The sequence below is a fragment of the Taudactylus pleione genome, unplaced genomic scaffold, assembly GCF_031769625.1.
Source record: "Taudactylus pleione unplaced genomic scaffold, aTauple2 ptg000218l, whole genome shotgun sequence".
Classification (NCBI taxonomy): Eukaryota; Metazoa; Chordata; class Amphibia; order Anura; family Myobatrachidae; genus Taudactylus; species Taudactylus pleione.
In genome coordinates, this window is record NW_028284620.1 from 892,423 (window position 1) to 917,616 (window position 25,194).

At 41.5% G+C, this 25,194-nt stretch overlaps 1 protein-coding gene and 1 long non-coding RNA gene across 4 annotated transcripts in view; one reads left to right on the plus strand and one right to left on the minus strand.

The window, feature by feature from the left end:
• LOC148517344 (uncharacterized) overlaps positions 1 to 3,406 on the plus strand; it is a 121,806-nt gene extending 118,400 nt beyond the window's left edge. Inside the window, exon 3 of the long non-coding RNA XR_015879297.1 lies at positions 3,108 to 3,406. This is a non-coding gene — a long non-coding RNA (uncharacterized LOC148517344). The remainder of the gene's footprint in view (positions 1 to 3,107) is intronic.
• Positions 1 to 25,194, minus strand: part of NMU (neuromedin U) — a 103,984-nt gene that overhangs the window by 36,677 nt on the left and 42,113 nt on the right. The window contains exons 3-7 of one of the 3 annotated variants that reach the window (XM_088478792.1): positions 21,017 to 21,061; positions 20,872 to 20,931; positions 16,497 to 16,526; positions 16,354 to 16,404; positions 3,074 to 3,148 (exon numbers count right to left, since the gene is read on the minus strand). In XM_088478792.1, the coding sequence (XP_088334918.1) occupies positions 3,074 to 3,148; positions 16,354 to 16,404; positions 16,497 to 16,526; positions 20,872 to 20,931; positions 21,017 to 21,061 (261 nt within the window). The remainder of the gene's footprint in view (positions 1 to 3,073; positions 3,149 to 16,353; positions 16,405 to 16,496; positions 16,527 to 20,871; positions 20,932 to 21,016; positions 21,062 to 25,194) is intronic. The other 2 variants (XM_088478793.1, XM_088478794.1) reach the window with 2 other exon arrangements.

Consider the following 25,194-nt stretch of genomic DNA (forward strand, 5'->3'; position numbering starts at 1 on the left):
CGCACGATCGCAGGCGTGCTTAAAGGTCAAAACGGGCGTTTTATGGGTGTGCATAATTAAAACAGTAGCGTCATTGACCACGTCACTGGGTTATTTTATAGCCAGAACTGCTCGCAAAATTGTGGTAGCAAAAACCAACCACAAGAATAGCGAGCAGCTCATACCCTGGTCGATGTACTCGATTAATCTAATAAATAGTGGACATGACGTAGGATGCGAGCGGCCAGGGGAACGACCGCAAGTTTTGTTCGCTCGTACAGACCTAGAGGCGTGAACAGACTGCAAAGAGCGAACGGTTCATTTGAATAGCCACCCCTATTTTCTGGACGAGCGAGCGCTAATTGCGTCCGGCTCTGAATCAGGCCCTATGTGAACAATATTGATTTCAATTAAAAATGTTACCGATACTCAGAAAAAAGTCACATGTCGATACAGAATGTATAGCAGCCTCCATACTCTGGACAAGGATTCAGATGCTTACTTAATTAATATCTGAAATGATTTCACTTATTTCTTTCTGTTTTCAGTACTATCTATAAGAATTGATAATTATACAAAGAGACTATGTACCTTTGAGTGCCATCAGTAAAAAAAAAACCCCAGTGGCAATTATTACAATTGTGATAATATTATTTCAGATTTCCTTCTAGCCTTTTATTTAATCTGTATTTTTATAGCCATAAAAATCAACTTTAATGAATAGTTTTATATGTTTTCTTGGAAACCCATTGATACCAGTGTTATTTCTCACTATGGCAATTACTGGATACTTACTACTTTAAGTGCAACACAATCTCACTTACATTATGGTTTACTTACTAGTGGATCATACTATACAGGCTTGTTTTACACACATTATATTTAACTTGTACACTTTATCGCTAACTGACTTTTTAATTGATTATTAAAAATCATCTTGACACTTATATACCATATAATGAGGGCTTTAAGACTCAAGTTATCCTGGCCAAACTCAAGTTTCAATCTGCAATATGCAATGTAATTAAAATGTTGAAAACTAGCTGAAAAAAAATCATGATTAACACCCCTCTTTACCCAAATGTGTTTAAAATAACAGACTGAGAGTCAAGAAGCAAAACAATGGAAATTTTGGGAAATTGCTTGAAGGTCTAATTAAGACAAACTATATGAACTCAGAGAATGCTTAGACATAACACGTTTGCACCGACAGTGAATGGGTTGTATACAGGTAGGGCACACACAAGGGTGGCAAGATCATTTATAGTTGTTCAACTTGTACATAAAAATAAATGTTATCATTGGGAGATCAGTTGGAAGCAAAAAAAATAAATAAAGACAAAAGAGATACAGGTTTCTTTATTTTTCATTTTTAAATTATCCCCGTGAACAGACTTATGGCCGGATTCAATTAGCCGTGATAAAAAAAAAATTGTTATCGCACATATCACCCGATAATTTCACTTAACGAGTGTATATGTGCTCCCACTTAATGAGCAATTCAATTAGAAAATGCTTATTCCTGCGTTCACGTGGTAATCCTTGCTGGTAACACCCGCGTTAAGTTTGGGTGAAAATGGGGAAATCAGTCTGTACCTCAAAAGGATGCAAACTAATATTGGATAACAGTATAGAAGTCTGTAAGTGGCCTAAAGCAAAGTATCTGGGGTTCTTAAAATGTATCAAATGGCTGTTACACTGTATATGCATTTTTATAAATCAGTGAAAAATAATAGGAATTAAGTGTTTTTCTGCAAAGTGAATGCTCTAGATAAATTTGGGGAGCAAAAAGATGTAAGTTAATTTCTGTGTAATTTTAAGCCACTTTTAAAACGATGTTAGCACCCCCTTATACCTGTCCTACATCTTGTAACCTAATATTCTGCATTTTGCAGAATTTCACCCCAAAAATGACGTTATGGCCAAATTGAACTAATTAAAAACTTCTAAGTGCCTCATTAAGGAGGGTGTCCCAATGGTTCTGAATCAAGTCCCCACATTTGTACCTTAAAATAAGCATTTTCCCCAACTTTTCACATGCTCAGGAGGTCCCGAAAAAACAAAGTGTTATCTCCTATGGAGAATTAACTCACATAATAATTCAATAGCTTCAAATTCATGTCTCCTGTAAAAAGTCACATTTACACCATTAATGGGTTACCGTGGCTAAATGAATTCGGCTTAAGTCTGACTAATACGGTAATTGTCATATATATATATATATATATATACTGCATAAGCTTCACTATCGAAAACAATGAGAGGGAATTCAATTCAGCGGGAACCGCACTTATCCGCTACTTAAGATAATGCCGACATCGCAGGTCTTTCCCTCACACGGTAATGGGAGTGTGAGGGGAAACTTGTGATACCGGAATTGCACATAGCGTTGACTTCGGCAATTGAATTCCCCCCATATATTTAAATTTGAGATAAAGAATTTAGCATATTTAATAATAAAATCCTCTCACAGTACTACAGGTTGAGTCTCCCATATCCGAAATGCTCGGGACCACTAGCATTTCGGATTTTGGATTATTCCGGTTTTCGGAATACCTGGGGGGGGCCCGGTGGGTGTCACGGGAGGCCCCGGCGTGTGCTGCGGGTGAGTCCGGAATGTGTTGCGGTGGTCCGGCGGGTGATACAGGGGTCCGGCGGGGTTGTTGCGGTGGTCCGGTGACTGAGGCGGAAGGGTCCGGCAGGTAAGGCGGAAGGGTCCGGCGGGTGCTGCGGCTGTCACGAGGGGTCCGGCGGGTACTGCGGCTGTAACGAGTGGTCCGGCGGCTGCCGCTGAGGGTCCGGTGGGTGATGCGGGGGGTGGACTGGCGTGTGGACCACACCCACGCCGCTAGTCATTGGACGCTGATACTAGTGACGTCATGACGTCAGGTGACGTCGTGACGTCACATATGCACCTAAATATTCCGGTTTTTGGAATATTTCGTTTTTTGCAATAACGGATATGGGAGACTCAACCTGTATATATCAAAGCTTTAGCAGTTTTGTAATCTACTCAATGTCCCTTACAAGTAAAAGTGAAACAAAACAGCTCATGGCAAACAATGTGAAAATGCGTAAAATAAAAGTTACATACTTTGGAATTGAATCTCTTCATCTTTCTGGCATAGAGCTGAGGAACGAGCTGCAGCAAAGGATGCACGACAGACGACTGAGAGGACACGAAGACAGACAAATGAGCAACAATGGACTTCTCAGTGCACAGAATGTTCTTATCACTGTTACATGGACAGAACATGTCAAACAGAACATGGAACGTGTCTCCTTGCACAAGACAACCCATAGACTAAACAAGAGATATGAAATGTTCATATGATTTTATTTACCAACCATGGTTGCAATAAACTGCTCTTTCAAGATAAAATGGTGGATTTAATTTGCTGTTCTTTCCAATATAATACACCATGTACCAAGAATATGTACCTTGCATCATGCTATCATTATCTTACAGCAGGTACTTAATAAAATGCTGTGTCAAATCTAGTATGTTGTCATGATTTCCAATGAACATGCCAGCAGAAAGCGCCCTCCAGGTAATCTGCTATAGTTGTCTAAGTAATGATAAAACCATTTATCTATTAAACTTAGGGCCTGATTCAGAGATGGACGCAGGGTTGATTGGTGCTGCGTCTTCGGCCGCAGCAGGTCCGAGAAGTTATATTAATGCAGCAGGAGGCGTATTTTGTAAAAAGACGCTCACTGCCGGCTTCTTAGCCCTGCTGCCTGCGTCCGAAGACCCAGTATCGGATCACCATTGCGACCATCAGCCTTAACATCGGATATCTGCGGAAACCTAATGTTGCTCAGAATGCCCAGCTGTCGAGGCCAGTGAAGCAGTGTTCGATGACGCAGTCACTGCCTTCGTCACGCCCTGGAAACTGAGGCGTCCTTCCCAACCCCAAATGGCTGCAGCCTATACAGGCTTCCCCAACAACGTGACTGGAGGCACAGCAGCATCGTGGTACATCGGCACTGTGGCTTCAGTGCCGAAAACATTGGTCAATACCGACCGAATTGGGACTTTGTCTGGAACTGAATCATGCCAATTAGTTGGGTTCGGCTACCTTTAAGCTGTGCACTCTTTAAATGAAATGAATGGGATTTTTTTTTAAAAACTCAACATTTCTGTGAATCTCCTGTTCATTATAACCAATAATATCTGTTTATCCCTGATAATGGCAACTTGTTTTCAATATCTAGTCCTCAAAAATAACATTTACTTATATATAAACTCAAATTCATCATAGCTGTATCAGTGCTTAGAAAGGACATAACCAGCAATCACCTTACAATGTCATTTTAAACTGCAGTCTGAAGTCACCTCACCTGTATAAAAGCAGTCAACCTATGATGACACTAAACCTAGAACTAATTAGAGGGGTCACTTATAAAACAGTGATGTAGTGTAAGAAGCTAGACTGGTGTCATTGTGACGTGGGCTGATTTGGTTGCATGCAAGTTAGGCACAATTACATTTGCATTGCACGGATCTAAATGTGGATATTCACCCATATTAAGAATTCTACTCATGTACCCACCCTATTTATCAGCTGCAGGAAATATAAGCGCGCACTTGTAACCAGCCCTATAACTGGTGCAAACGATCCACATGCAATCAGACTGATCTCTGCAATCTCATCTACACCTCCGTAAGACTCAGCACTGCCTACATGTGAACACCCCAATACCACCCAGTTATAATAACATCCACAAGTAGTAATGCGCCTGTAGATGCATATCATCAGCTACGGAGCAGGTGCAGTGCGAAAATACGAGCAGAATAGACCTGTGTGCAACTTTGCAATAGGCCCTATTAATCTATAGTCATTAGACAGCGCACGGAATTTGTGGAAAGAGATAACATTTACGGAATAACAGTTGGATAACGGCATTTTACACTGGCATGAAATAGACACAATGAAACAACCACACCACACACAAATGTGTGATTGTTTGGCGGGACAGGAAATGTAAATGATTTATTGGGAGCTTGAATAGGTTGGGCATATATAAAGTAGTTTAACAGTGAGCCAAAAGCTACACAAAAAGAAATAAATTAATCTAAACCACATTAGTCTTCATATAGGTTGAAATACAGCACAATGTACATAAATCAGCACATATACATCAATGTATTAAAAATAAATAAATAAGATTTTCCACTTGAACTTAAGAACCAAATGTACCCTTTTCATGAGTTATATGAAACATGAATGACTGTCATATTAGCAATATATAAAGAGAAAAAGTAAAAAATTAAGATTAATTATGGATGCTTAGCCAAATGCCATTATAGAGGGTATGTAGACGTGCTGTTTTTGCTTTTGCATATACAGTAGGTGCACTTCAAAGATTGCTAATAGCTTTACAATTTATGTAAGACATGAACTATACTATGTAAACTGGGAGACGGACTGCTGTTATTATTTGTTATAAATTACTTATAAGGCAGAATATACAAAGTTGTATTAACTTTTTCTGGCAAAACAATATTTTAGATATACCCAGGTACCGTTATAGGTCAGAAAATAAGTAATGAAAGATATATATAAATGATATATAATATATATTTAAAGTGTCACATAACTTTTATTTATAAATATGTAATTAAATAATATTCATAAAAAGAAGAACCTTTTTGTGTATTTTGTTTTTGGTTAATTATTAATTACATACAATTAAAAAGTATTTTAATTATTTCAAACACAATAGCTTCCAAATAATGTGTCTTACTATTATCAGACCTTTGACAATAAAAGAGAAAAGGATGGTAGTAAATACCACCTATCTGTTTTATGAGAAAAAGATTATTTCGTATATATAGCGAAGTTGGTGGTACCACTCAAAGAGTAAATACACAGGTTTTTTATTCTTTCACAATTAATGTTTGATGTTTTTGTAATGTTATATGTAATTTATTGGTAAACCATAATAAAACCATAATAAAAGTTAAATTTTAATTATAATAGGTCATTTTAATCAAGAGTGTCCCACCCGTAAGAGTTATTTTTCTTTCCCCCTTTTTGAATAAAAAAAGTATTAATCCGACTTTATCAAGAACATTATCAAAAATTAAGTACAATCTTGGCATGGGAAAGAAGAGTCCTTAGCCAATTCAACAAAAGAAACATGGTATTTATGAGGACGACTTTTCTGATTTTAATGATCTTCTTTATAAGTAGCTTTAACAATATTGTATGACACACTGTACAGTTTGAGCCACAGAAGTATAAAGTATACAGACAGACTAAAAAAATCAAAAATTGCTAGAAGTCCAGACATTATTTATTGATTCCAAATTGTATTAATATTTAATGGTGTTTGTACCCAGAAGGTGCCTAAGACAATAAATACAAACAAGTATATATTCAGAAAGCTGCTGGCAATGCTGTCTTGCTCAGACATACAATACATTTATCATGTAGTACAAAATACACAGTGACAGGCAAAAACTTGACTTAATCACCAATATAATGTTATATGGTATAGAGTATAGTTTTCTATCCTCCACTTAAATAATTTGTTTCCAGAGCTCCCACCCTTACTCACGGGCCTATTCATGATATTAAGTATCGGGGTCATGTGCACAAGAGCTCCGACGTCCGGCTGAAGGAGCCGGATGTCGGCGAAGGACGTCGGAAAGGATCCCTCATCGCAACCCGTACTTCCTTCCCATAGGGAAGGAGTGGGTTGCGATCCCCGAGCAGGAACATTCGCCTTCTGAAGATGGCGAATGCTCCCGCAGTCAAGCTCCGAACATATTATATTTTTGGAGCCTGATGAATTCTATCCCCATACTAGTGTATGGGGAGAGCGGGCCATTCCACAAAAGGAAGGTAAGTAGGAGATATCTGTGATAACCTTCTTGATGGATGGCCTGATAACTTAATTTTTACAGTTGCAGGTGAAAATGTGCATTTTCACCTGTTTTTGTGAGAATTAAGTGATGATGAATAGGCCTCTTAGTGTTCTAACATCATTATATTTTACACCTCTCTTTATCTGATAAACTCTATCTCGAACCTGCATCGCACCGTTACATCGACCCAGAAAGGTTCAGATTGACTATTTCCACATTTAGCCTAGAGACTTTTACTTATACGACATGTCCTTTGAATGACACAACAATATAAACTTGTCATAGTTAGAGTATTAGCAAGCATTGGTATATTTGTAGGAGTAAATGTAACCAGTACTATATGTCCGAGTGCAGAGAAATGATATGCCCATTGTTCAGAGGGCAAAGATATCAATGTAGTGTGGAGTCTGGGTGGCTTGGTGAAGCTTTTACCACTAATGTTGACTCTGGAGAGCCTCCAGAAAGGGTTCGGCTATGTAAACTGGTCAAGTGGGATCTGACTGCACATTTTGTATACTTATCATATTGCACCTGCAAAGTGAAAAAGGTGCAGTTACTGCAATATTTGTAAATAAGGTATAAGCAATGTAAACATTTAGGTCATATTTGGATTTACATTGTGCCTTAAGTAGAATGAATGTACAAAGTAACTATACTAATGATTTCACAACTAATTTGTATGTTACAATAACAGCTTGCATGTGTCACAATAATTCAGTGGAAAGGAGAAAGATTCTATAACATGAGCTGAAAAAATGTAACGGGCACTGTATGTGAACTGTATTTTAATTGTAAATGCATCATGTAAGCTGAAATTTGTTTTTCAAACATACTGAAATAATACTTGTATAACATAATTATTACTATTATAATATAAATATGTGTTTATATTATTATTATTATTATTATTATTACTACCACTACTATTATTACTACCAGGGCCGTAACTAGGGTGATGAAACATATGCCACGGCACAGGGCACCGGAGGGCAGGGGGCGCTGATCAGTGGCACCTGTCAATTTTCTGTTTATAATCATTCTCATTGTAGCTTACTCTGCTTTGATCCTCGGCATCTCCTGTGTCATTCAATGGTAACTCACGTTACAAGTGACATAGCAAACAATTAGCAATTCCTGTATACAGTTTTTTTTAAAGCATAACCTGTTCCATTTACAGACTCAAAAAATGATTTAATCTAAAATTCCTTTTGCTGTTGATAGCCATGCATATACTGGCTATGTCACTTTGTAACGTGAGATACCATGAAATGACCCTCCTGGCAGCCCTATCTTCTCTGTGGCTGATATTTGCTGAATAAACACTACAAGTAGCACTCTTTCTATACCTTCAGCCAGTGATCTACACTGCCGGCTCCAGGCTTGTTCATGGCTCTCCTCCTCTAGAGCTGGTGAGTTATACTGCATAATTATTGTGTATCAATACTGCAGCCATTGGATTCACACTGTATTTGGCACTGACACCTGAATAACAGTGGAACAAAGGGATTGGTACCCCTTCATGATAGTACAGGTCAAATCAGATTTGTAATGCACCTTCCCCATAAGGCCAAACCCCATTTTTGAAAAATGAAGGGGGGGAGGGCAATGTCTTTCTGGCCCAGGGCACCAAAAAGTCTAGTTAAGGGTCTAATTACTACTATTACTAACATCAGACTCGTCCAGTTGGTAATTTTGGCACTAAGGGGGGAGTGTTAGGATTTGGCATGGAGGGGGGAGACTTAGGTTTAGGCACTAACGGGAAGGGTTAGGCTATCAGAAAGGGAGAGTTATGGTAAAACTAACCTTTGTTAACTCTCTTTCTTCGAAGTCCATAGGGTCCACAGGGAGACAATGGGGTGTAAGTGGGACCTTGGAGGACCGGACACCAACAGCAAAGCTTTTCAATCCCAGGAAGCTCTGGTCCTTCAGCCTATACCCCTGAGGGCAACTCAGTTTTGTTAACAAGCCCAAGGCAGGAAAGGAAAGAAGAAATACTGGCACCCTGAAGAATCACACTCACACAGAGAAGGAAACAAATAACTAGTTAACAAAGGTAAGTTTTACCATAACTCTCCTTTTCTTCTTCAGGGTCCATAGGGCTTCACAGGGAGAAATTGGGTATGTCCCAATGCAGTTTTTCAAGGGCAGGAATGCTCCTGAGCTGATAGGAGAATCCGACGCCCAAAGGAAGCATCCTGAGAGGCAAATGTATCAAAGGCATAAAACCTAAGAAAGGTGTGAACAGACAACCAGGTGGCTGCCCTGCATAGCTGTTCAGCTGAGGTGCCACTGCGGGCTGCCCACGAGGGACCCACAGAGCGAGTAGAATAAGCAGATACTGTAGCTGGCACAGGAAGGCCAGACTGCGTGTAAGCCTGTGAGATAGTCATGCAAATCCATTTGACCAGAGTCTGTTTGTTAGATGGCCAACCCTTCTTGTGTAATCCTTATATGACGAAGAGGGAGTCCGATTTCCTGATGGACGTAGTAAGGATCCACATAGATCTTTAGAGCATGGACCACATCCAAAGAGGCCTCACCTGCCGAGAGGTCTTGTGATTGAAAGGCCGGAACCACAATTTCCTCATTTAGGTGGAAATGAGAGACCACCTTGGGAAGGAAGCCCGGGCGTGTTCTAAGAACTGCCCTGTCCCGATGAAAGATTAAAAAGGGGAACGACATGAAAGCGCCACTAAATCAAATACCCTACAGGCAGATGCGATAGCCAGAAGTAACAGGGTCTTCACAGGGAGCCACTTGAAATCCACTGATTCCAGAGGTTCGGATGGAGGTTCTTGAAGTGCTTGGAGCACCACTGCCAAATCCCATGGAGCCACAGGATGGACATAGGGAGGCTGTATACGGAGAACACCCTGCAGGAAGGTGTGAACATCTGATAGATGAGCCAGTCTGCACTGGAACCAGATGGATAAAGCAGAGACCTGCACTTTTAGAGATGTTAGACGGATGCCTAGATCTAATCCAGCCTGATGAAAGGCAAGAATTCTAGACACCTTTAAAAACTTGAGGGTCATAGTTTCTTGGAGCACACCATTGGAAATATGTATTCCCTATTCTGTGATAAATCCTGGCTGAGGCCGGTTTACGGGCCCTGAGCATGGTCTGGACCACAGAGCTGGAAATTCCCTTAGCAGTTAGGAGGGATGTCTCAAGAACCAAGCCATTAAAGACAGATGGGCCAGGTCCGGATGTAGATATGGACCCTGAGACCACAGGTCTACCCATAGAGAAAGGTGAAGAGGAATGTCTATGGAGAGACTCTGAAGATCGGAGTACCAATAGCATCTGGGCCAAGCAAGAGCTATCAACAGGACTGTGCCCCCTTTCTGCTTGAACTTCAGGTCCATTTCACTGACAATGCATCCATGAAGGCTGCGTTGGGGTCCCTTGTCCTGGTTCCATATACTGGAAGTTTGTTGTGTGCCTTGAGGACATGAGATCCACATCCGGCAGACCCCATTTGTCCACTAGGAGCTGAAAGACTTCTGGATCTAGAGACCACTCTCATGCATGCCCGTCGTGACGGCTGAGGAAATATGCTTCCCAATTGAGAACTCCCGGGATGAGTACCGCAGAGATGGCGTTCGGTCCATGTGAGAATGTGGGACACTTTTGCCATTGCTGCCCAACTCCGAGTGCCTCCTTGGTGATTGATGTAGGCCACTGCCATGGCATTGTTGGACGCTACTTGTACTGGCCTGCCCTGAAGAATATCCTGAGCAAGAGTGACAGCTCTGTAGATGGCTTGAAGTTCCACGACATTGATTGGTAACTTTGCCTCGACTGGGGTCCAGCGGCCCTGGAAGGAGTGCTGGCCGGTCACTGCGCCCCACCCTCGGAGGCTTGCATCCGTAGGGAAGAGAGCCCAATCCGGGATCCAAAAGAGGTGACCCTTGTCTAAATGGAATGTCTGTAGCCACCAGGCTAGGGACAGGCGAACCTGCAGGGAGAGGCCCATCTTTTTGGATCGAATAGATGGGGTAGGCCATTCTGGAGAGGATCAGGTGTGGCTTGGAGTGAAACTGAGCGAACTCCACCATGTGGAAGGTGGACACCATTGATCCCCATTGTCTTCATATCAGCGTGAACACTCGACGACTGCAGACTCATTGTTGTATTAAGGAGATCAGTTGAACAGCCACCCGTGCATTTGTAGGAAGGCAATTGTTACCTGCAGATGGCGGTGAAGAATCTCTGGGAAGCTGGCCAACAGCAAGAGGTCCCAAGTGGCCGTTGAAAGGCCAAACGGTAGGGCCTGAAATTGGTAATGCTGCTGTAGGATAGCAAAACAGAGATATTGTTGATGAGAAGGCACTATAGGTACATGTAGGTAAGTATCCTGAATGTCCAGAGACACCATAAAATCCCCAGGCTCCATAGCCAGGATAATAGAGCGGAAGGTTTCCATACGAAACCTGGGCACCGTGATAAACTTGTTCAGACATTTGAGGTTGAGAATAGACCGGTGAGACCCGTTGGGCTTCTGAACCAGGAAAAGGGTAGAATAATAGTCCTTGTCTCATTGTGAGGAGGGGACCGGAATTACTACTGCTGAATTCAGTAAGGACTGAATGGCTTTTTGGAGCAGCAGGGCCTTGCTTGGGTCCGTAGGAGGCCCTGTGCAAAAGAATTGCTGGGGGGGTTGCCTTAGGAAGGATAGAGCATATCCGTGGGAGACCATTTCTGTTACTCAGGCGTCTGATGTGGTGTGATGCCAAAACTGGGCGAATTGAAGAAGTCTGCCTCCCACCCTGGGAGCCCCCAGGGAGAGGGCCACCCCGTCAGGCTGTAGGCTTGTCCTCAGACTTGGCAGGTGGACATCTAGTAGCCCAGGCTTGTTTGGCCATAGGCTTGGATGCCTTGGCTGATGCCTGTTTCCATGGAAAGGACTGACCCTTAGCTTTTCCTTGAGGGCAAAAGGACCAAAAGGATGATGTCCGAGGCTTTGTATTTATATGTAGAGGGAAGGAACGCCGTCTTGAAAGCTGCCAAGTAGTCACAATTATGGACCAAATAGGATATCTCCAGAATAAGGAAGAGACTACAGAGCCCTTTTTGAACCTGAGTCTGCTTTCCATGAACGGAGCCAAACAATACGGCGAGCCACTACCAAAGTGGCAGATATCCTGGAGGCCAGGAGAGCCGTATCCATAGCTGCTTCTCACAAGTAGGAGGCTGCATCTCTAATGTGAAATATGTAGGATAGTTGTTCCCTTGAAGCATCAGGGGGAATGTCTCTTCTAGGGCCTCTGCCCAACTCTCAATGGCTTTTACCACCCAGGCCGTAGCCCTAGCAGGACGAGTAATAGCTCCTGTAAGAGAGCATTTGAATTTGTGACAAGCTTCTATATGCCTATCTGTAGTCTCCATCAAGGAGGTTGCAGTATGGATGAGTAAGGTGGCATTCTTAACCAGACGTGTTACGTGAGAATCCACTGCTCGGGGAACTTCCCATTTAGTGCAATCGGTAGCTGGAAGAGGGTAAAAGGAACTTAAACGATTTGGAATTTGAAACCTTTTACCGGGCGTATTCCATGCATCACTCATGTAATCAGATAGCTGATCAGAGTGAGGGAACACTGGTAAAACTACCTTTTGTCATTTAAAAAGTGGTTGTTTTTTCTTAGGAGCGGGTTCTTCATCTTCTATTTGTAAAATAGATTTTACAGCTCACAAGAGCAGGTATATTTAATTTAGAGGGTGGCTCCTCATCTCCTGAGACGGAGTCAGAGTGAGAGAGATCTGCGTCTTCTGCCTCCCTAGATGATATATTAGAACCAGATAACTGGGTGGACTGGGAAGATAACACAGCACTTTTAGTAGGTTTAGTAGGTAAAGGCTTTTCCTTTTGCAGCATTTGCTGATAAACTGTAGAGGTATTAGCCAACTCTGTACTGAGGTAGAGAGTATGTCTACTCATGGGGGAGGCAAAGGATTTGCAAAGGGTACATGTGTGGCCATCCCACAGGGTGGGGGCTACACGGGGACTGCTAAGTGGTCTGCAATCCTTGTCAGTACCTGAGAAAAGGCTGCCCAGGGTGGGTCCTGAGGAGGAGACACGGGGGCTGAGGGGCTTGAGTCTGTGCAACAATTTGTACAAGGACCATCCTGAATGAGGTCCTCTGGGGCTAAGCCCGCTGAGCAGGACTTACAAGACACCAGAGTAGGAGCAGCAGCATCGGCCTGCTTGTTATTTTTTCCTCTGCCAAACATAGCCACAAGAATAAAACACACAGTATGGTACAGTGCAGTGAACACCCTGCAGTATGTGTAATATGGCACAGTGTAGTGTGCAACCGCGCTATATAGTATGTGACAGCCCTCACAAATATATAGGAGATGTGAGGTACAATGAACCCCCTATACCCTAGTATGTCAAGGTAAATTAGAATGAAGGAAAAGGTATAAGCTGACAGTATAGAAAAAAACACTATATATCTGCAATTGGCACTACAATCAACTACGCAGACCACAGTGGCTGGTAGGATATATTGCTGTATAACCAGGCCGGTGGGAGAGTTATATAGGAAGACTGTACTGTGAAGCAGAAAATGGCTGCCTCGCGTCTCTGAGGGGGTGGAGGGTGAGGGAGGAGCAGCTCAGGGAACGGCTAGACCGCAGTGGAATGGTGCCCTGAGCTGGGGGAGGGGCTGCAGGGAGAGTGCCTTCTCCCCATGCTCACGTTAATCACTGGGTCCCCCGGCCTTTAAATATGCCTCCATGCCAGTATATTAATGCCCCAGTGGTCTAGCGGAGTCGTGGGCACACCAGAGTCCACATCAGCGCCTGAGACCGGAGGCTAGACTGCATGAAAATGCGGGCCCCTGCAAGCAGGGGTCTACCTTACCTGTCCAGGGAGCTTGCAAGGTTGGTGTCACGGCGCCCCGGAGAGGTAATGGAGCAGCAGCGCAGACATCCAAGGGACAGTCTTTTGCTGTTGTTCAGTTTACAACACTAGAAATAAAAAATAAATCATAAAAATAAGCTTGGACTACTTGAAGCAGCCCCACTGTTAAAAATGGTGACCCAGCTCCTGCCAGACACCAACGAAACTGAGTTGCCCTCAGGCTGTGGGCGGGGTATAGGTGGAAGGACCGGAGCATCCTGGGATTGAAAGCTTTGCTGTTGGTGTCCGGTCCCCCAAGGTCCCACCTACACCCCATTGTCTCCCCTGTGGAGGCCTATGGACCATGAAGAAGAAAGGACAGTTAGGGAAAGAAGGGAGGAGGTTAAGTATACTTACCCAACCCCTGTCTGGATACCAACCATCGGGATGCCGTTGTCAGTATTTTGACAGGAGGCATCCTGACAGCCGGCAATACATACCGATTCCACCAGATGCAATTACAGAAAACTAGTACCTCTTTGGACCACTGTTCCAACAAAAAAGTTTTGCTAAACACATGCTCAAAATTATTTACTATCACCATGATATGTGGTGATAACAAATGATAGTAAATGGGAACATATGAACAAACTTAAAATGTTAAATGAACAGTGCTCAAGGCCAAATTATCTATTGTTGGCCTGGGCGTATTGCAGTTAGCGACTGCTAATTCGTATGCAGTAGTTAAGGCTCCGTCGACAGACATTGTGAGCAACCAAATGGTTTAGCACAGATGGTGTAATGGTTAGCATTACTGCCTCATAGCACTGAGGCAGTGGGTTTGATTCCCACTACGGTCCTACCTGTGTGGGGTTTGTATATTCTCACTGTGCTTGCGTGGGTTTCCTCCAGGTACTCCAGTTTCCTCCCACACTCCAAAAATATAGAAGTAGGTTAATTGGCTCCCCCCAAATAAAATGAACCCTAGTGTGTATGTATATGTACAGCCATGGCCAAAAGTTTTGAGAATGACACAAATATTGGTTTTCACAATGTTTGCTGCTTCATTGTTTCTAGACCTTTTTGTCAGATGTTACTATGTTATACTGAAGTAAAATTACAAGGATTTCATAAGTGTCAAAGGCTTTTATTGACAATCACATTAAGTTTATGCAAAGTCAATATTTGCAGTGTTGACCCTTCTTTTCAAGACCTCTCCAATTTGCCCTGGCATGCTGTCAATCAAATTCTGGGCCACATGCTGACTGATGGCCGCCCATTTTTACCTAATCAATGCTTGGAGTTTGTCAGAATTTGTGAGTTTTTGTTTGTCCACCTGCCTCTTGAGGATTGACCACAAGTTCTCAATGGGATTAAGGTCTGGGAAGTTTCCTGGCTATGGACTCAAAATTTCAATGTTTTGTTCCCCGAACCACTTAGTTATCACTTTTGCCTTATGGCAAGGTGCTCCACCATGCTGGAAAAGGCATTGTTCCTCACCAAACTGTTCTTGGATGGTTGGGAGAAATTGGAGGATGTTTTGGTACCATACTTTATTCATGGCTGTGTTCTTAGGCAAAATTGTGAGTGAGCCCACTCCCTTGGCTGAGAAGCAACCCCACACATGAATGGTCTCAGGATGCTTTACTGTACGCAATTGGTGGACTTGAGGCACCGCTAGTGAGCATCTCAATACAAATCCCGGAGTCTGCAACATTTGCATACTCCCAACCGCTGCGTAATGAATTAGACTCTTTATCAATTTATTTGCTTTAAAAAATTATCTATAAAATATATTATCCTTTATTAATATAGCGCCTACATATTACACATTATTATTGGGGCTTCCAGTCTAACTTCTCAAACAGAAACAATAGGGTTCATTTTGTCAAAAGCAAATTAGTTTATTGGTGTGTAACTTTGCTGTGTGTTGAAGCTGAGGCACCTTGAGGACACCTAAGTGAACACAGAGCTTGCAAGCTCCTCACTTATGATATCCTGGTTATCGAGACGTCCATCGTACCAGCACCCTGAGAAAGCAAATCTAACCACTGTGCAACCCATAATATATAGACTGAAATCTAAAATGTCTCATCGCCAGTTTAATTTATTAGTTATAAAAACTTTTCCCCTTTACCTAAAATCCTCTGTAACAGCATCTTTTTCTGCTTTCTGCCAGTGCTATGTACAATATCTGCCTATCCAGTAACTACTAACTAATTTGCAGGCAGTCCTTTTACCATCCAACTCGGCTTTAGAAAAAGCACTACTGTAATCATCAGTCCTAACAACAGAAAGTAGTACTTACAGCTCAAAAAGCTTTATCCAAGTCTCTATAGCACACATTACCTTTGTGGTTGTTCCTTTTATGTATTCTCAAGCTAATTTTAAATCAGTTTCTCACCCTATTATGTCATTGACCATTAAACATTTTATATCCAGGTTTTAAAATCACAGTGCATGCTGTGTGGCTGTACACATTCATTGGTGCACGTATAACTCCCCAATTCCAATGATTATCCCGCAGATCTGATGAATATAACCAGTGCAGCACTAGTAATAGCAATGTATATTTAGCAATGGATACTTCTTAGCTGTGGGGCTAATATAAGCTATAGTTTGGTTGTTGCTCTCTCAAACTGCAACTTACCGTGATGTTTGAGGTGCCTGAGTCATGACTCTTAGAATAATGAAATAAGAACTGTGCAGAAAAGAAATTAAGACGCTAGTTTACTTCACAAAAAGTTCACGAGGCGGGGAATTTTTCTTTACAATGTGGCTAGCATTACTCACCCTTTTAGAGTCGTCTTTTTCATCTGAACCCTATGAGAAGAAAACAGTTTTCTGTTAGATAAAATGTTTCATTGGTTCATGTTTTAGCTATTTCTCATTGTATTAAATTAAGCAAATATCTAATTGGTAACTATAGACAACACCAATTTTATTCTACAATAATCTACGGAACAGTTGATCAGAATGTCCCTCCCACTATTAGAGTTTCTCATCTCATTACTCATTATAGTGACCACAGGAATACAGTTGAACTGTGTAGGAAAGGGGACACAGGTCAACATGAGGAGAGATTTAACTTGACCGCTGATGGGGACAGCTCCTTCACTAGGAAGTGGGCAGGATTTAGGAGGACCACCTACTCTAACAGTGTTCTGGGGAACTCCCCGAAAATTCCGGACATTCCGGGAGAGACAGTAAGTATGACACAGTTTCCATCCAAAACTTTATTTATGTTACTGGAAATTAATACACCCAGCTCTGTGTTTGAAACCATGTATGACTTCAGGAAAAGATGCAGCTAGGGAATTTTGGGGCTTATGCACTGTTAGGAGCAAATAAAAACAAAAGCAAATTTGCAACTTGGCAAAACCTTGACTGCAGGTGCAGCGCATTTAAAATGTGCTGAGAGATTTAGTGTTGTGAATTGTCATGTCCTATCTGATTTCTGAAATTCAGTGTAAAAATCAAAAACTTTCCAGTGTTTGGTCGCTAGATATAAAAGAAGCCAGCACTTACCCTGCATGTAAAAATAATAAATTCTTCTGGACCACTTGCATTGCAACATGGTTTGTTCCAGAAGAAAGCAAATTGCACCTTTTTTGACTTGCTAATAACTTTGCATAAGCCCCTTTGTGTATTGGGTGGTTGATAAATACTACTTGTTACACAAAGCTAATCCCATTCATTGTCATCCAAACAGGAAACTTGTTCTGTTGTGAGAGGCTCTAAAAATGTGGCCTTGTCTTCATCTAGGTTACAGTAAGGGGTATAGTTACTAAAGTGAGAGTTTTTAGAAGTGGAGATGTTCCCAATAGCAACCAATCAGATTCTACTTAACATTTAACTAGCACCTTCTAGAAGATAATAGCTAGAATCTGGCTGCTATGGGCAACATCTGCACTTCTAAAAACTCTTACTTTAGTCAAGTTACCCTTAAGTGTTTGCAAACACTATCAAGTTACCAATAATGCATACACACTTTCCAATCGTCTGCCCGATGTGCCGAGCATGAGATCACAACTGGGCAGGCTCTTAAATTTGCCCGCCCAGTTGAGCTATCACTCACCGGCGGGTCCTTGCAGCATGTGTACGGGCGATCGGCGGGTCGCCCATACACACCAGCAGATGATTGATATATCTTTCAGATATCTGGTGTTCACACACCCGTTGATGTACTATCAGTGTGTACCCAGCTTAATAGCTCACAAAATGTTGGTCACTTATACTACTAGTAATAATAAATAAGAATCTGGCTGAATAACTAAAACTCTGTATTTTTGGCAAAAATGTTTAGTATCTGCTTCTTATTTCACTGTCAAATATTTATTTTACCTAGTGATAAAATGTACTTGGCTAATTTTCTTCCATTCCGGAATGTATATGGGATCCCGGTGGTCAGAATCCCGACATCGGCATCTCGACAGGTTTAGAAAACCGACACTTGTCAGTAGGTATTCTAACCCTCCCCCTCTCCCTATCCTAAGCCTAACCCTCCCTCCCCTGTGCCTGAACCTAACCTCTCCCCCTAGTGCCTAAACCACCTCCCCCTCCCTGCACCCTAAACCTAACCTTCCCCCTAGTGCCTTACCCTAACCCCTATACTTACCTGTAAGATGCTGGCGCCAGTATTCTTACATGTTGGAATTCCGGCATCTGCATTCTGCCAGAATCCCAGCGGTCGGGATATCGACTGCATCCCTTCCATTCCTCTTTACAGAACTGCCTTAGCTAGATTTTTATTCTGTTGTGTGTTGCATGACCTGTTTTTCTTGTAATGACATTTCTACTGTGTTAAAGTGATGCCTTTGACATTCTAGCTTGTATTTATTGTGTGTTTAAGAATGTGGGACTACAGGAGCATCATTGCCAATGGTTCGCAGTTTGGTTCTTTAATAAAATAAAGTACTTGTTATTGATCAATAAAACCAAAAAGTTCCACTTTCAACTTGTATATCAACAAATATCTTCCAACAATATTCTGAAACACCCATGTGGTATTTGGTAAACTTAAGACCCGCAGTAATGTTCTTTCAGAGAGTAGCGATGTTCTCTGTGGTTTTCTCCAAACACAACTGGCTCGTTTAGTGTTTTCCAAAGGGATGGATCATAAATGTTGGTATTAATATAATGCAAAAGACCCTTGATGTTAATTAGCTGTTATCTGGAAATCTTTGTTATTTCCCAGAGTATTACAAGCCTAGCCTAAAGTAATTTTTATTGCTACTAAATGTTTTCCATTTCTACAATGTCTGCCCGAATGTAGATTTATGGAGGTGAACATTTTTTACATCTATTTCTATAATCGTGGCTACTGATACTTTGGTCATAAATAGTTGGATATTTGATAATACTTAATTTCCACAAACCTTTATCACAAAGAGTAGACTCTTAGGGGTATATTTACTAAAGTGCAGATTTATAGAAGTGGAGGTGTTGCCATGGCAACCAATCAGATTCTACTTATCATTATCTAGCACCTTCTAGAAGATAATAGCTAGGATCTGAGTGGTTGCTATGGGTAACACCTCCACTTCAATAAACCCTCACTTTAGTAAATATACCCCTTGCGGTGACAGAAAGAACTCTGTGCATTAATATCGGGGTGTATTCCTTAAACACAGACACTATGTTTGCCATTACACTGAGTGGAAGATCTGACTCCAATTGCATAATGTAAAATTAAATAAACGCCCTCCATCAGTGGCATAACATTAGCCCCCAGTGGTGGCTTGGGGCGCCCATCTGCACCAGATTCCATGTGGTCTAGCCATCCGCATGGAATCTGATGAAAATGTCCTTCCAAAAATGGCCGCCGCCTAGGAGGAGACAGATGTTAGAGGTCCTACTTGACCTCTAGCATTTGTCAGGGAAGCACAGCACGTATAGAGTTACCCAGAGGTGTCAGGAACGCTGGCGTCTCCGGGAGAAGATGCAGAAAGCTGCATCTTCTGTCATGAAACCCCTGACAACGAGCATGATGGAACCCCAGAGCATGGAACCCAGAGCATGAAACCCCTGGCAACGTGCATGGAACCAAAAGCATGAAACCCCTGGCAACTAGCATGAAACCAAGAGCATGAAACCCCTGACAACGAGCATGGAACCCAGAGCATGAAACCCCTGGCTACGAGCATGGAACCCAGGGAATGAAACCCCTGGCAACGAGCATGGAACCCAGAGCATGAAACCCCTGGCAACGAGCATGGAACCCACAGCATGAAATCCCTGACAACGAGAATGAGACCCCTAACAACGAGCATGAGACCCCTGACAACAATACGGTAATTTAAAAGTAATTAGAAGCTGTACAGTAAAGCATAAAATGGTGTCAGGGGCAGAACTGTGTGTGGCATAATGTGTATGTGGTATAATGTGTAATGGGCATTACAGTGTGTGGCATAATGTGTAATGGGCATTGCGGTGTGTGGAATAATGTGTAATGGGCATTATGGTGTGTGGCATATTGTGTAATGGGCATTATGGTGTGTGGCATATTGTGTAATGGGCATTAAGGTGTGTGACATAATGTGTAATGGGCATTACGGTGTGTGGTATATTGTTTAATGGGCATTATTGCCTGATTGACAGGCAAAGGCATTTAAGGCGGGGGCGGCCAGAAACAGGGGCATGTCTGTCCTGTTTGCCAGGACTGGCAAGGCCAAGGACTGTGTTCACGGACGCAATTTCCTGGCCTCGCAAGCCGGCCAGCCTGAATAAGCTAGGGCTTATTCAGCTGGCTTTCGGCCCGGCGCCGTCCACCATCGCGACCGACCATTGGTGTTCCTTGCCTGCAAACTCGTTTGCAGTGCTGGGATCGCAAATGCAACAGGGGGTGTCATACATCTCTTGCTGCATTTGCATATTTGCAAGGACGGAATTTTAAAGATGCCTGAGTGCAGCTTTGCAATTCCGTCCACTGCTGAATCACCCCCTATGTATGCAAAATACAAATATCCAATAAAGTTTAATTATCAATACAAAATTATCTTTCAAGGATCTAAAGCAAGTGAGACTAACGAAAGCAGATGTAAGATCAGATTCAATAGATTATTCTACACAGTTGCACTTTGCACCATGTTGGTACAGTAACTGACCAGCGTGTATAATCTGTAATATTAAAGTGCTAAGTCTTAATAATATTACATGTTCTACTTACCTGAGATCTTTGCAAAATTCCCATAACCATAAAGCAAATTTCTTCTAAACCACTGGACACCTGCACACGATAAAACAAACATGTAAGCTCAAATCTCTATTTTTACACTATAGTACATGAAAAAAAATAATTAATATGGACTCACCGCAGGCTGGGAATCTGACAGCACTGCTGAACATACATCCTCTATCTGTAGACAAAAGAAAATCACAAAAGCAGTATAAAAATGTAACCCGCTGATTGTCAGCACTTCTGTCAACAGCACAGCATGGAAAATACTGTATATAGTTATATTATTTAAAAGCTGAAGATGTTCACTTTGTACAGTAAAATAGTGCTAATCATTTAGTGGAATGGACAACATTTATTTTATGCTCACATGCTTAGAATTACAGTGTATATAATAGGAGACAGTCTCTGGGGTATACTGTACATCATTCTAGGTTGTACAACATTCAATCACTGTAACGTTCAATCACTGCACATGGCTGGTTACTGAATCGCTGAAGGGTTTATATCCAGGGCTGGAAATCATACTTGTGTTAAAGGATGATTCGCAGAAAGCAAGAGAAAGAAAGGGGATTGTCTTGTATTGGTGTACGTTAAAACATAACTTTAACATCAATAATATCTTATTAAAAATCTTTGTAGGGTACAGAAAGAAAAAAGGGAAAGGGAGGGGAAAAAAGTTGGAGGGGTACAAAGCACATAATTAACAATGTACTATACGTAATGCAAAGCCAACAAAAAAATAAAACAATGTAAACAGCCAATAGAAAAAACACAAAGACATAGCAAACATATATAGACAAAATTTAACTAGAAGTGGGAGAATCATTCAAACTAAATTGCTGGGGATCTGACAAGGACGGTCAGGAAAGCAGCACCCTCTCCATTCATTACATATTCATGCCAAGCCATCCAGTTCACTACTGGAGAGGAGGCAGAAATAGAGTATGGCAGAGATTCCGTCTCCATCACAAGGTAAAAATTAACTTTATGAAACACTTTTTATAAGTGGAGGAGGAAGAGGCTCCTTCCAGAATTGAGCTAAAGCAGCACAAGCTGCAATGCAAATGTGTCTTAGTATATATCGCTTATGTACTGGGGATAAAGATAATCCTACAACCTTATTCAGTAAAGAGAAAACTTCTGACCAGTAAGTTTTCAAAAGAGGACAAGACCAAAAAAACATGCCCCACCTCAACGCAGTTACGCCAACAAAATTTTTAACATGATTGCCAATAGGAATGTAAGTTATCAGTAGTAAGGTATAGTCTATTTAATAATTTGACTTGCATCTCTGTGTGATTCAGACATCGTGACATTCGGAAAGAGGTGGAGTACATTAATTGTCTTTGCGAGTCAGAAATGGGGTGACCCAAATCCGTCTCCCATCTTAACTGAGCCGTGGATTTGTCCGAGGGGGATAGCCCAAGTAGAATTTTATACCATAATGATATGCCACCTTTTGGTCTGCCTTTTTGTAGTTGAGAGCAAAATGTTCAAGGAGGTGGACTAAGTACTCCTCTCAAGCCTGACAATTTATGAAACCAATGGTGAACATGCATATAATGTAATAATTCTGAGGCAGGCAGAGAATAACAAGATTATAAGGGGTACATTTACTAAAGTGAGCGTTTTTAGAAGTGGAGATGTTGCCCATAGCAACCAATTAGATTTTAGCTATTATCTTCTAGAAGGTGCTAGTTGAATGTCAAGTAGACTCTGGTTGCTATGGGCAACATCTCCACTTCTAAAAACTCTCAATAATAATAATAGTAATCTTCAATAGTTAATGCAGAGGATGGAAGTGAAAAATCAGGTATTTGAGAAATTAATTTATCCAAGAAGGCAATAAGACAGAGGTAAGTTGGCGCATAGATTTGGGAGTCCAAAGTAGATCTGATAAAGGAAGTCCCACAGAACTATTTTGTTCTAAAGAAACGCAACTAGTAACAGAAGGGTGACTATACCATCCCTGAAGGGAAACCAGTAAACCTGCTTCTTGGTACAAAACTAAATCTGGCTAAGCTAAATCCCCGCATTCTTTTGGAAGGATCATTCGAGATCTTGCTAATTTCAGTGGAAGATTCTTCCAAAGGTACCAAGATAGTAAAGAACAAAACTTATCTAGATATTTACTGAGAAATGTGAAAGGGATTGATTGGAATAAGTACATTCATTTTGGTAATAAAGACATCTTAAAAGCAGCCAGACAACCTAACCAGGATATCTCATAAGAAATCCAAGATCTAGTAAAGGCAGCTAGACAATCAAGGCGGGCATGTTGACATCAAAAATTAGTTTAGAGAAGGGAGGAAGATATATGCCGAGATAATGAATAGAGGATGTATGCCAATTATACTGAAAAGTAGAACAGATGAGGCCGTAAGATTAATAGGTAAAGCATCAGTTTTGATTGTATTTAGGAAGCGGCAGTGTAGGCATCTAACACTGAGTGGAGATGGGGTAGTGAGCGTAAGGGGTCCGTGACAACAAGAAGGACGTCATCTGCGAAAAGACAAAGTTTATGGGTGGTGTCCCCAATCTTTACTAGTAGCAGGCGATTCCTTACGTAATGCACTGGAGGACTGCAACTTCTTACGGTTCTCCAAGTCATGAAGTTTAACTTCCAAATCTGTCTGCAGTTGGATATTTTGATGTTTAAGTCTAGCAACTGCCTGAATAGCAGAACCTCGTACAACTGCCTTAAGGGCACTCCAAAATGTAAAATTGGAGGTGTCGGAAGGAACATTAGCTTCTACATAAGATTTGCTACTATCTGCTATATGCTGTTTAGTGATAGGATCTGAGAGAAGATGAGGAGAGAGTCTCCAAGGGCGTGGGGGTAAATATTGACTGAACAGGAATGGGAGTGTTGTAATGTCCATTTATCAACAATAAAAGATCAATTCAAGAATAAGAGTTATGAACAAGGGAAAAATAAGTATACTCCCATCCAGAGGGATTCCAGATCCTCCAAACGTCATATAAGTCAAACTCTTCTAACAAGGAACTAAATGCTAGGTGAGGACCAAGATAAGAAAAAGCAGTAGAGGGTTGACGTGATTTATCCAACTTAAGGTCTAAAACCAAATTAAAATCACCCAACAGTAATAAAGAGCCACATTTAATTTTCTGGATAGCTACACACAGTTTCCTAAGAAATGGGACTTGATTAACCGATACTAGAATCACCCATTTGTCATCTAATTGGGTATTGCCCACTCTTATTACAGACTGATGCATGTAATACGAACGAACAGAATTATGAAAGAAAATAGCGACATTGTTAAGTTTAAAGGGGCCATTGGCAAAATAACCGATTGGGTGCCTATGGTCTCTAAGAATAGATGCGCTGTTAGTGTGTTTCCTGTAAGACCACTATATCCGGGTTAGAAAGGGCACAAATTCTAACGATACAGTACAAACATAACACAAACATTTGTTGAATCTCAGTATACATATTTGCTAAGGGAAGGGAAGGAACAGGAAAAACAGAAGGATAAAAACCAAAATAACCCTGTATATTGGGTAAACATAGTTACTGCAGGGAAAAGCGAAGAAGCAGTAAGAACAAAGTGAGGGGGTAGGCCTTAGCGCCACCACCCATGTCCTAACATCAGAGAAAATAAAAATTGAAAAATAAACCTAAGTAGTATGTTATGTATAAACAACAATATATTATATTTATATAAACATAACCTGTAATGAGAGGAGAGAAGAACAATTACCAGTACAGGAAAAATGGTGATTAAAGAAAAAAAATTGGTAACTCAAATAACTTACATAAACCATGGTGCACTACTCACGCCCTATATATGGCAGTCCTGTGGGAGAGTGAAGTTCAGCGAAGTTAAGCCAGCAGGGCTGACTAAAGAGAGACCAAGTAGGCCCATCCTAATAAAATCCACAGCCCTGAAAGTTAGAAAAAACAATATTAAATGCGTAAACTTCAGTCAGGTTGAGGTGGAGATGGTTTCCATGAAGCACTTGGTAATTTGACTGAAATGTCCATCTCCGAAAGAAGCTTGTTTCCGGCGTCTAAATCCAAAGTGACATAAGACGATCCATCGTAGATTACAATCAATCTAACTGGAAAGCCCCATCGATATTGAATATCATGGAAGTGTAGGGCAATAGGGAAAAAATTTCTGCACTTGGAAATAGTTGCTGCTGAGAAATCTGGAAAAAGTTGTAGGCCACCCAAAGTATCGGAATCCTCCACTGATCTAGCTGCCCAGAGAATACGCTCTTTCATTGGGAAAAAGTAAACATGCAGGAGAGTATCTCTAGGTAAAGATCCAGAGACTGACTGGG